Source organism: Bos javanicus, chromosome 3, assembly GCF_032452875.1.
Source record: "Bos javanicus breed banteng chromosome 3, ARS-OSU_banteng_1.0, whole genome shotgun sequence".
Taxonomy (NCBI): Eukaryota; Metazoa; Chordata; class Mammalia; order Artiodactyla; family Bovidae; genus Bos; species Bos javanicus.
The window spans coordinates 99869216-99881123 of NC_083870.1; the positions used below are offsets into that span (position 1 = coordinate 99869216).

Consider the following 11908-nt stretch of genomic DNA (forward strand, 5'->3'; position numbering starts at 1 on the left):
AGTTTCTTTATCTATTAAATGGGGATAACAGTAATACCTACCACATGGCGTTATATAAGGATTAAGTGACTTAATATCTGTGAGGTGCCAGTCACAGAGAAAGTGCCATGTGAGTACTTATTAAATAGATTAAAATCTAAAACAGTATAGACAGGCCCCTCTCTTGCACCTTGATCCAGTACATTCCAATATCTTCCCTTGAACAAATTAAAGACACCCCAAAGACCAGCCTGAGCTCAGGCTCATTCCCCTCAACCCAGCCCAAGTTTCCCCCTGCACCAAACCAGAGACTCCGAGCACCCCTGACCCCTCCCAAGCCTGTAGTCCCCATGGTAATTCTACTTCCTAAATCTCTCATCAGTCTGACCCCTTCTCCCACCCCTCCTCCCCTAGTCCATACCGATGCCACCCTCCTCTCATCAGGATGTGACAATGGCCTCCTCTCTGGTCTCCCTGCCTCCTCCAGAACCACCATTCAGCAAAGGTATGGGAGGGTAGAATTTCCTTAAATGCAAGTCTGATCCCCACCCCCCCACTCCCCCAGCTTCTAATCTACCTGGAGCTTGAGTTCAAGCTCCCAGCTTCCCTTTCCCTCCTCAGCTCCTGACACCACCCACCCCATCCTTGCCCTTGATCCCCTAGAATTTGGGACTCACCAGCCACAGGTCCTGCAGCTCTGTGGGTGCTATGCCTCCCAGGACTCTCTTCTCTCTTGCTCTCCTGGTGAACACTGGACCTATGGGACTCAGCCCAAAAGTCTCCCTCCCAAGGGGCCTTCCTGATCTCCCTGGGCTAAGTAAGCCAGGAACCCTGCTTCCTGGAGCCCTGTGCTCCCATAGCTTTCTATTTTTTGAACCCCAAATCGCCCTCTTTTGTACTGTCTTGAGAGAGAGGACGTTTCCTGACTTGTTTCTATATACCCAGCACAGGGCCAGGCATACAGCAGGTGCTCAGTAAATGCTGAGGCACGAGTGATTTGAACTGCAGAGGTCCAGGGGCACCCTCCCCTCCAGGGAAGGTGTGTACCTGGGGTGGAGATATGTAGGGGCAGGCAAGGCTCAGGCCTGGGAGGGGCCGTGGGAGATTTGGGGCAGACATTTGATCCACCAGCCCCTCCCAGGGAGGTAGGAAGACAAGGTGAAGGGGGTGATCCCCGCCCTAATCCTCAGCCCTACTGGGGAGAGAGGAATGTGCCTCCTAGGGTCCAGCAGTGACCTGGGAAATGGGGGGTGGGGCTGGCCAGGGGCCCGTGGGTCCCTGTGGCCTGAAGCGCCTACACCCCCACCCCCACCCCCACAGAGCCCAGCAAGCAGCTTCCTGCACACCATTCAGGCCTGCTGGGGTTCTCCTCCTAGGAAACTACCAGAGGGGACTCTCACCCCCAAACCCAACCCTGAGCTTGCAACACTGCTTCTGGCTCAGGGTCCCTGTGCCGACACTCCGGGGAAGGGCCGTGAAAGGCTGAGTAGGGGAGTTGCTAGTCGTTTCTTTTCTTGAAAAGAAGGACCTTCACAAATCTCCAGTCCATCCAGCCACCACAGCAGATCCTTCTTCCTCCTCTGCTTGCTCACCTCCAAGGACTAAAGAGCTCCCTACCTGCACAGGCTGCCCATCCCATTGGAGAACAGCCTGGCTTTAGATCTAGTGTGCCTTCCTGTAGTTCCCATAGAACCTCTGTCTGCTCCGTCCTACAGACCCATTCCCCAGACCACCCCGAAACCCTCCTAGTGGCCCTGGCCCCCCACCCGCCGCTGCCCTACCACAGGTGCTTGGATGAGGATCAACAATGCAGAGGAGATGGAATCCTTCCCTGCCCCTGTCCCTCTGCTCCCTGAGATCTCCCCAGAGGGCACTCTAGCCCCAGACAGGTGAGGGCCCTGGAGGAAGTGGCTAATCATGAGGCAGGTCTGCCTCCCTCCCCTGCGGGCCACAGCCCAGAACCACCTGCTCAGTCCACCGCGGGCCCCTCTGGAAATGAACTGGACTGAGGGCTGTGCTGCCAGATTCTTGTTTATTAGCCAAGTAGGACAAAGAACAGGTCACAACGTCACAGGAAGTCAGACAGACAAACGGAGGGGTACACGGGACAGAGTGTCATGCCGCACTACGCAGGGGGTGGAGCAGGGGAGGGGGCACTTGAGTCTTGTTTTCTCAACTAACAGAATAAATAAATACGGTACACAGTGGTTTTGCCACGGGCTGGCACGACCTCTAAGCACAAAAGGTCACAAAACAGCTGGTTTGGAAAGCAGTCTGTACAGCCCGCTACTGCGGAGTTGGGGTGGGGGACCCAGGCCCATGGACCATGCTCTGGGAAGGTGAGGAGGCGGAACACAGAGGCCTCAAGTGGGAGGGAGAGGAGAGGAATGAGACCTTCCTGGGAAGGACAGTCAGAGCCTGACTCTCAGCCTGCAGGTGACCAGGCCGCCCTGGGAGAGGCTTCGGCCTCGGTCTCCGGTGAGGTGGGACAGTCCCAAGCTCATAGGAGGTACAGGTGCTGCTTACACATAAGCTCCCCTCTTGCTCTCTAACTGCTTTCGTTCACTGAGGCTCGTCCCCTAAACTAGGTTGAGATCTGCCCGGGGAAGGGGACCACATACACTTTCTTTGCCTTCTCTGGGCTGGCGGGATTGAATGAGGACGCCTTGAAAAAGCGCTGAGGTAAGCTAGGCTGAGCCAGAACATGACTCCGGGGTGGACTTGCTCCTTGGGAAATCTGGGGAGGCTTCTTGGGGGAAGTGGGCATGTCTAGAGCTACTGGATTCCAAGGTGCAGTGATAGTCATTTGCCTCCAGGGACAGGAAAAAAGCTTCAGTCCCCAGGCCTGGGCTAGGTGAGATCTCTTTCATTTCAGAAATAGAACTTCCTGATCCCAGAGGATAAAACAGAAATCTCTCCTGTCCCTAGAGTTGCTCTCTCTGCCTTCCTGTCTCCCTGACCAGGTCTCTCCTCTGATCTCCAGTGGCTGCTGGATTTACCTTCCAAATCCCAGATACCCAATCCTGGTTCAATTAACCCTCTGTTCAGAAACCTTCACCTGCCTGCCTTGGTCCCTGCCACATCAAGGTGAGGACTTTAACCTGGATTCAAGAACCTTGGCCCCACCTCTCATGAAGCCAGCCACCATTTCCCCATCATCCATGTAGTCTCACTCCATTGCTTTGTTGAAATAGCTTTCCTGGCCCAAGCTACCATCCCCCTCACTTTTTCCCCATCCAAAGCCTTCTCCATTTGCCTTGGCCCAGAACTCCCCACGGATCATGGGCATCGACTACTCTGCAAACCAGTCCTACTCGTAGACCCCCCCCCCCTCCTCCCACTGGGAGAGGAGTCAAGCCTTAGGTATCTTTACCCTGGTTTTCAGATGCAGCTTCTCTAAGCAGGGGGAGGAAGCTTAGTGGTGAGCCACAAAGTGCTGGGTCTGGGGATCATGACCCAGAATCTGTGCAAGCCATTTCTCTCCTCTTGCCCTGAGCCCTGAGCCTACATGAAGGTTTGGAGATGGGGTGCCCACAGAGGCTGGACTAACACTCAAGAAAAGCAGGATCAAATCCAGATTGTCTCAACTCAAAGGGACCCATTATACTTACTGGGAAAACCGAGGCCCAGAGACTGTGGCCATGCCCAGGGAGAGGCTTGTGCCTGCAATACCTTCTGCTACACAGCAGTACAACAGTCATTTTCTAATTTAAACACTGTGCTTTGTGAGAGCCTTTTTGTGGTGGTTGTTAGTTTAACTAAAAACCTCTGCCCTGCAAGGCTGAAAGCACAGATGTGTGGAATGTTAGAGCTGGATAGGATGTTGCTGCTGCTGCTGCTGCTGCTGCTGCTGCTGCTAAGTCACTTCAGTCGTGTCCGACTCTGTGCAATCCCATAGATGGCAGCCCACCAGGCTCCGCTGTCCCTGGGATTCTCCAGGCAAGAACACTGGAGTGGGTTGCCATTTCCTTCTCCAATGCATGAAAGTGAAAAGTAAAAGTGAAATCGCTCAGTCGTGTTCGACTCTTAGCGACCCCATGGACTGCAGCCTACCAGGCTCCTTGGTCCATGGGATTTGCCAGGCAAGAGTACTGGAGTGGGCTGCCATTGCCTTCTCCAGGATAGGATGTTACAGGCCCTCTAATCCAGGTGGGGAGTGGGCACAGAGGCTATGGGCTGACTCAAGGTCATACTGCTTTGAAAGGGAGTTTGCTGAGCTGGGTTCCTGGCCACAAATAGGAACACACCTTTCCATGCCAGTGACTCACTGGACAGAAGCCCTTACTTCGACAGTGGGCTCTGAGACAGGATGCCAGCTGAAGCCCTGAGACTCTGCATTGCCGCATGGTGTGATCCGGAGGTGGAGGACCCTCCCTCCTGGCTCAGTCACACCCTGCCACGGACACTAACTGCAGAACCTCAGGCTCAGGGGCAGAAGACCTTATTCCTCGAAGACACTTCTCTGAAAGCACCCGTGCCCTACTGCCTCCCTCCAACTAGGGAAGTCGCACCAGAGAGAGAGGTCTAGAACCCTGTGGTCAGCCCTGGATGAATGCTGGCCCCAGGCTCCTGTTCTGGAGGTTTTACAGCCAGAGATGCTGTCCTTCTACTGTCTGCTCCAGCCTGACTCCTGCCTTCACTCCCCTCCTTCTCAATCTGGGCTGGGGATGGGGAGGGGGCATCTCAAAGCTAGAAAAGACAGAGAACATGCCTTTCTGGACGCAGGCCCAGGTCAGGGGTGGGAACTAGGGCCCCCTCCTGCCTGCCGCTCCAGTGGCTATGGGGTCTCCAGCGAGGGCTGTATCACCTCTACTGGAAGGAGAAGCTGCCTCAAGAGGGTGCAGGCGGGGAGGAGCCAGGAGGCTGAGAAGAAGCAAAAGGAGAGGAACAGGAAGAAGCCAAATGACTAAAACTGAAAAGCCATAACCCCAAACAAAACATAATTTGGGACCGGTCTACATCAACACAGCCAGCACGGAAGAAAGAAAGCAGGGGCAGGAAGAAGAGACACGGTGGGGAGATCCAGAGAGGGGAAGACAAAGGCTGGGGAAAGGAGGAGGAGGAAAGCGGAGACAGAGAGAGAGGAGGGAAGGCCAGAGGGAGAGCAGAAGCTGTAGGCAGAGCTGGGGGAAGGCAGTGGAGAAGCGATGGAGCTGGAGCGGGGCAGGGGGCCTGGGGCAGGCAGATGCCTGAAAATATAGCTTTATATATTTATATTTATATTTCACATTCCACACAGCAACTTACTAGGGGAGGAAGCAGGGGATGGGAGGAGGCGACCCTGAGGCAGGGGTCTGGCCAGCGAGAACCTCTCACTGGGGAAAGCTGGGGGCACTGGCCTCTCACCTCCTCCCCATTCGGCCTCCGTGGGATCCAAGCAGGGCCATGCAGAGGGTGCAGGTGTGGGCTTCACCGAGGGCTGGAGCTTGGGGAGATGGGGGGGCAGGAGGCAGGACTCCAAGGCCCCAGGATCCCTGGGCTCATGAGGTAGCTCCTTGAGAGCCATGTTGGGATGACCCTGGGGCTGGGCTGGGGGAGCCCAAGAGCCCTGGCTGCAGGGGGCGGCCAGCAGTCAGTTAGGCAGCGTATCAAGTCCCAGGGATGCTGCGTGCTGCTTGGCCCGCAGCCGCAGGTTCTCAATGCTTGTGGTTTTACTGTTCAGGGCAGCTGAGGCAGGCGCCAGGCCTGCGGGGGGCGCAGGCAGCAGCGGGGACCCCCACACGCCCTGGTGGGCAGCGGCAGCCGCGGACAGCGACTGGTAGTACGACTGGCAGTGCAGTGAGCCCAGCGGGGCCACGTTGACGCCCAGGTAGGGCACGGCGGCCGCGGCGGTGGGGGCCGGGCCCCCCACTTCGAAGGACGAGTAGTGCACCAGGTTGCTGGTGGCGGCCATGTGCTGGCGGAACTGCTCCTGCAGACGGAAGAGGCTCAGCGGGGAGGAGGAGTAGGAGTGGGAGGGGCCCAGCAGGCCGGCCCCCGGGGCTGCAGGCGTCAGGGCCAGGCTGCCCGGGGAGTCTGCAAGCAGAGAATCAAGAACCGGGGACTCAGGACAAGGGTGCTGGTCTGTCAGGAGGGGCTCCCCCGGTCTCGCCTCCCACTTGGCACTGTAGACAAGACGGGCTGTGGCTGAAATCATATCCACCCATCTCAGCCCGGGTGTCCCCAGAATCCTGGGAGGGAGGAACCCAAGCTTCCTGACGGCATGGACTCTGCCAGGGCCCTCATGTCTGACATCTTAGGGAGTCTCCTTTTCTTGTTTTGGTTTTTGCTGTTTGTTGGGTTTGGCGGGACAAAAGAGTTCTATTGACTCTCAAAATCGCTACAACAGAATCAGACTGACAAAGGGAATGGCTGAGCCATAAGCAAATTGGGTGGTACTGAAGTGTTCCACCCCAAGATTCTTGTTCTTTCCAAGGCTGTGCCTCCCCTTTCCCTCGCCTGTCTGTGGTGCCCCTTCCCCTCCAGCTCTCAGCTCACAGCCCCGTCCCCTCCCTGCCTGGATGCAGGGTTTGTGACTGAGGTAATGCTTCCTGCCAGGGCTCTGCTCCTTCAAAAAACACAGCCCAGAGCCTCTGCTACATGTGGGGATCTCTGGTACTCGTATAGCACTCACTCAGTATGCACTGGTACATCTGTGCTGTTGTTAACGTACTGCACTGATAAATAGCTTCTACCCTGAGCTCCTCAAGTATCCCTCCCCTGCCACACAGCCCCTCCCCCAAAAATTCCCTTGACCTTGCCATGATTCAGCGACTAAAGGGGGATCACCTGGCATGGACCTGCTTGGCCGTGTCCTTTCTCTGGGTCAGGGCCAGTGCCACGTGTCCAGGGTTAACTCTATCTCTGCTCTGACACCTCTGGCAGAGCCAGGCCCCTGGGCAGCTAGACCTGGCCATTCTCCCTAGGCGGGGTCCCAGACCACCCATAGCCCCTGCCAAGCCTCACCTGCCTTGGGGCTGCCCCTCTTGCAGCCCAGCCCCTTGCTCTCAGCCCCAGGGCTCTTCTCAGTCTTGGGATCCTCAGCCCCTGCCTGGGGGTCTTCCTCCCGGTCAGGCTGGTCTTCAGGGGCCGACTCACTGGCTGACTGCTCAGACAGGCTCAGGTGAAGCTCAGCAGGGGGGTCGCCACTGGGCAGGTTGGGGGGCTGGTCAGTCTCCAGCTGGGTGTCTGGGGTCGGGGCCTCGGTCTTGCCTTCCCCATGGGAGCCCTCAGCCTCCTTCTGCTTCTGGAGCTGCTCTTTCTGCAGGCTGCGCTGCTTCTTCCGGAACTTGGCCCTGCGGTTCTTGAACCACACCTGGGAACCGGGAGAGGGGCCGCAGGAATGGGAGGGGATGCAGCGGAATCATGGAGCAGGGTACTCCCCAAGGGAGGATGTACAGGATAAGGTCGCCCGCCCTCTGGGAAACACGCACCCACAATCCCTTCCCTCCCCTCCTGTCACCGCAGCCATTCATGGAGACACCGGGTGCAGTTTGAAATGCTGGCTCCTGGGCAGTGAGAAACCAGCCAGTGGGCTGGTGCTTGTCTGCAAGGTCTAGCTGGGCCTTACCTGCACCCGAGCCTCAGGCAGGTTGGTGCACATGGCCAGCCTCTCACGCATCACCACGTCCGGGTAGTGAGTCTTCTGGAAGGTCTTTTCCAGGGCCTCGAGCTGCTGAGCTGTGAACGCCGTGCGGCTGCGACGCTGTTTGCGGTGCTGTGAGCCATAGCGGGCCTCCAAGATGATGTCTTGAAATGTACAGCCGTTGGAGGGCAAGGAGAGGGGGCCCATTTAATTATGGGAAATAGGTTTTAAATCTTACCCTGCTCTGACCCACTGTGGTCCTGCCAGAGCTAGACCCTGGTCTCTTCCCCATGGAAATCACCCATTTCCTCTCCATGTAGCTGGATTTTCAAGATCACTCCACACTATCATTCACTATCAGGCCACTCAGTCGTGTCTGACTCTTTTCGACCCCATGGACTGTAGCATACCAGGCTCCTCTGTCCGTGGGATTTTCCAGGCAAAGGTACTGGAGTGGGTTGCCATTCCCTTCTCCAGAGGATCTTCCCAACCCAGGGATCGAACCCGGGTCTCCCACACTGCAGGCAGACGCTAAATTCACCATCTGAGCCATTTGGTAGGAAGTTACTATCAGGCCCAAAGAGCTTTAATTCGTCTCTAAGAATGGCTGTTAGGAATATGCCTAAGGGGGATCTTCCTTATTTGGTTTGAGGTGGGTAGGTGGGTGGGTTGGCTTTACCCTAAAATCCATAAATTCCTAAGATAATAAGATATAACATTCTGAGAGTACAAGATGCTGGCAATTTGGAAGTCCATGTCACAAAGGTTCTAAGAGCCAATGACCCTTAGATTCTGGATACCAACAGAATATCACACTGATCATGAGAAGCCAGGCCGTGAGCTTGGGACCTATCTGCAAGGTCTTGTTAGGAGGAGTCTGACTAAGTAGATGGAATTCACTGGCTCTTGATCCTGTGTCCTCTGGCTATGAACTTCATCATCCCAGCCTATGAATCTCTGATGGTAGGACCTGAGGCCTTGGTTTTATATCTCCTCAACAGAAAGGCTGGCTCTGGCAGGGCTGGCAACCTCAGAAAGGCTAGTTGCGTGCAGTCTTGGCCCTTCTAGCTGCTTTCTCCAAGAGGTAAGGACAAAGAGAGCAGGTACTAACCACCACCACAGGCTAGGAGAGGAGACAGGCCTGGTAGACCACAGATTCCACAGTCCTGCCCATGTGCTGAGAACGTGAATCTCCCAGCATATATATCTGCCTGGGGTTGCTATCTACCCTCCTGCTCTTCCCTGATAGCTCAGTTGGTAAAGTATCTGCCTGTAGTGCAGGAGACCTGGGTTCAATCCCTAGGTAGGGAAGATCCCCTGGAGAAGGGAATGGCAACCCACTCCAGTATTCTTGCCTGGAGAATCCCATGGACAGAGGAGGCTGGTGGGCTACGGTCCATGGGGTCACAAAGAGTCGGACATGACTGAGTGACTTTCACTTTCACACTCCTGCTCTTCTGCTTGACTAGTCCTGGGATGATGGACAGTCAACTTCTCTTTCCCGGCCTCCCATCACTCATAAGTGGGCCCTGGACTATCTGTGCTGAAGGGAACCCAAGCTGCATCAGCCTTTGCACAGGGCTGCCTGCACTTCAGGGACTGGGAAGTCAACACAACACTCTAAACGAGGAAGGAGGTAGCTGGGTCTCCAGAAAGCCTCAGACTTTGGGCTGCTCCTTCTTCAGTGTAAAGAGGGAGCCCTGAACTCCACACAAACCAGCACTAATCCCAACCTGGACTGAGCCCCAAGCTCATGCTGGTTACACTGGGGAAGGGGAAGGAGAGAACCCCTCTCAATGGAACCCTGGGTGCAGGAGCAACAGCTCAGCATCCTGCTGCTGGCTCCAGGAGCTGTAAGTGAGGGCAGGCGGTTGCCACCTGGGAGACCAGGCTGTCTGCACCATCAGCAAAACCTCCTGCTGGAAAGCAAGGCCTCCATACGAGGGCCCGCCTGGAGCTCGTGTGCCTCCTCCTAATTTAAGATTAGAGTTATGGTGGGAGCACTGAATACTCCACTTCCTCTGTCCCTGACCTTTCCTCTCTGAGCTCTGGAACATGGTCAGGATCTATAATGTCACCACCAGGCCAGGCACAGGGAACTCACTCCAAACCAGAGAAGCAGCCATAGCCGGGCAGGCCTGCACACACATTCCTACACTGGAGACTGATGCTCATCCACAGAAGGTGACCAGGGGCTCGGTTTCATCCTCTGAGCCCTTCCCAGAGCCTTGCAGGGTGGCTGCCCCACCCTCCTTGTCAGGCCAGATCCCCTGCCCAGGCCTCACAGCTCATCCTAGTTCTGTGCCTTTCTCATGCTAGTCCCCCTTCCTTACCCTTTTAAGGCTGGGCTCCTGCCGCATGCCCTCCAGGAAGCCCTCCCAGCTGATCATGCTTCTCTGGTCTGCCCCACCACTTGATCCTGGCCACATTCTTTCTGCTGTGCCCTCTCATGGGTATATGGGCACCTGGCCTCCCTGGAAGTACCCTAAAGCCCTCCCAGGACCATCTGGCACAGGCCCAAAGCAGTTCATCTGCTGCTTGAGGTTTGGCCTGGGACAGGATGGGGTGGGTGGCTTCACCTCTCAGGAACTTAGGTTCCCCACCCAAGCCATCAAATCCTTCCCATGTTCACTGAGGGACTCTCACGGCAGAGCAACCATGGGTGAACAGGAGTAGTGGGGACCAGGCTGGAGCTCCCTCATGGGTGCTTCCCACAGGACCTGGATAATAATTTCCTCTGAGCACCCACTAGTCCCTGCTGAATACCCTACATGTGTTATCTCAAGTAATGTCCCCACCATCCTATGGAATGGGCCCTACCATGTTCCCTGTTTATAAAGGGGAAGCTGAGGTTCAGAGAAGAGAGGAGAGTGGGCAGACCCTACAATGATGGCAAGTCTGCAACTTCAAAGCTCAGATCTTTAGCCATAAGATCCCATTCTAATCTCCCACCCCAGCCCTGCCTAAATTTAGCCTCACTGAGCCTCCGTTTCCTTATCCATACAATGGAGATAATAACCTCCCTTTACTGGAGTTGAATGGTTTGATGCACAGAGAGACAAAGAGCAACTCACTCCGTGCCTGGCCACACAATCAGTGATCAAAATGTGGGCGCTGTTACAGAAGTGGCTCCTGGGGCATTCTGGCATTTCCCAGCTGGAAGGCTCTGGGCTAGTCCCTTACCTCCTACCTCAGTCTCTCCACCTGTGAGAGGCTACTGGGCCCCTCCCCCCAAGGGCTGTTAAGGAAATGTGAAGGAAGGCACAGGGCAGCTCCAGGGTTCAGGGCCCAGGCAAACATGGGTAGTCTGGATACGCACACAGATTTTGAATTGACATCTCCCTGTGCCATAAGTGACCTGGGTCTTCCTGAGTTTCATTCCCAGTGCTCCCTCCTGCCTTCACCTTCCAGACAGAGCCTTGTCCCCCAGATCTCTCCTCCACCCTGCAGCCGCCATCCCCACAAACGGCCCTTACCAGCCAGGCGCTCGGCCAGTGTGAGTGCATGCACTGAGGGCCGGTAGTCGGGGGCGTGCTGGGCCTGCTGGGCCGCCTGCTGGTGCAGGTTGTACATGGCACTGAGCGAGTTCATGGCATGCAGCGAGTAGCCATTCACCCCGTAGTGCTGCATTGCGGCATGTGCCTGCAGATGGGCGAAAGGGAAGGGACATGAGGCCATGCGGTCACACTCTACCCTGGGGAAGACACCACCCCTGGCCCAGACCTTGGATGCCCACCTCACCCCTGAGCTTCTGCCATCTCATGGAAAAGAGGCCCGCCTTGCCCATAGCTAAGAGCCAAAGGGCTCCTGCCTCTATTTATTTATTCAATCAGCCTCTCATTCATTGATTCACACAGCAGGACTTGTGTAGGGCTTAATGCTCTGGGCCCTGGAGTCAGATTGCCTGAGCTGGACTCTCAACCACCTGCAGGCTTTCTGGCTTTTGTAAGTCACTTAACTTCCCTGACCTTCAGTTTCTCCATCTGCAAAATGGGGTGACAGTACTTATTTCATGGGGTTATTGCAAGGATTAAGAGAAGCCTTTACAATAAATAGGGTCTGGTATGTAGGGTATGCTCGAACACGTTAGTCATTGGGATTCAACAATCTGTTTGCTGCTTCATTCGGTCATCTCTTCATTAATCACCCAGGCACCTGTTCATTTGCACCTCATACACATATTATTTGTTCAACAAAAAGCCAAGGAGGCTCACGGGACCAAGTCCAGAGCTGGACTGGGAACACTGAGGCATTTGCTCTGGTGAGATAGTGGACTACAACCCTCATGCACCACACAGCTTTAAGAACACTGTTACTATGACTGCCATACACAGACTGCCATTGCCTCCCTCTATTCTCACCATG

At 55.6% G+C, this 11908-nt stretch overlaps 1 protein-coding gene and 1 non-coding gene across 2 annotated transcripts; one reads left to right on the top strand and one right to left on the bottom strand.

Moving 5' to 3' along the window:
- Positions 1 to 1992: 1992 nt before the first annotated feature.
- Positions 1993 to 11247, bottom strand: DMBX1 (diencephalon/mesencephalon homeobox 1). The gene is made up of 4 exons (XM_061412098.1): positions 11022 to 11247; positions 7529 to 7724; positions 6925 to 7273; positions 1993 to 5994 (listed from the first exon to the last, which is right to left on the bottom strand). The coding sequence occupies exons 1-4, from the start codon at positions 11219 to 11221 to the stop codon at positions 5552 to 5554; spliced, it is 1188 nt and encodes a 395-aa protein (XP_061268082.1). The 5' UTR covers positions 11222 to 11247; the 3' UTR covers positions 1993 to 5551.
- TRNAY-GUA (transfer RNA tyrosine (anticodon GUA)) lies at positions 8783 to 8854 on the top strand. The gene has a single exon. It is a non-coding gene; the product is annotated as a tRNA-Tyr (tRNA).
- Positions 11248 to 11908: the final 661 nt, after the last annotated feature.

Excerpts from the sequence above, each read along its gene's own strand:
- DMBX1 (XM_061412098.1), bottom strand. The coding sequence starts at position 11,221 with ATGGCCTCATGTCCCTTCCCTTTCGCCCATCTGCAGGCACATGCCGCA. Across the intron at positions 7,274-7,528 it reads TGCCTGAGGCTCGGGTGCAG|GTGTGGTTCAAGAACCGCAG; the intron begins GTAAGGCCCAGC and ends CCCGGTTCCCAG. Across the intron at positions 5,995-6,924 it reads GAGGGGCAGCCCCAAGGCAG|ACTCCCCGGGCAGCCTGGCC; the intron begins GTGAGGCTTGGC and ends CTCTGCTTGCAG.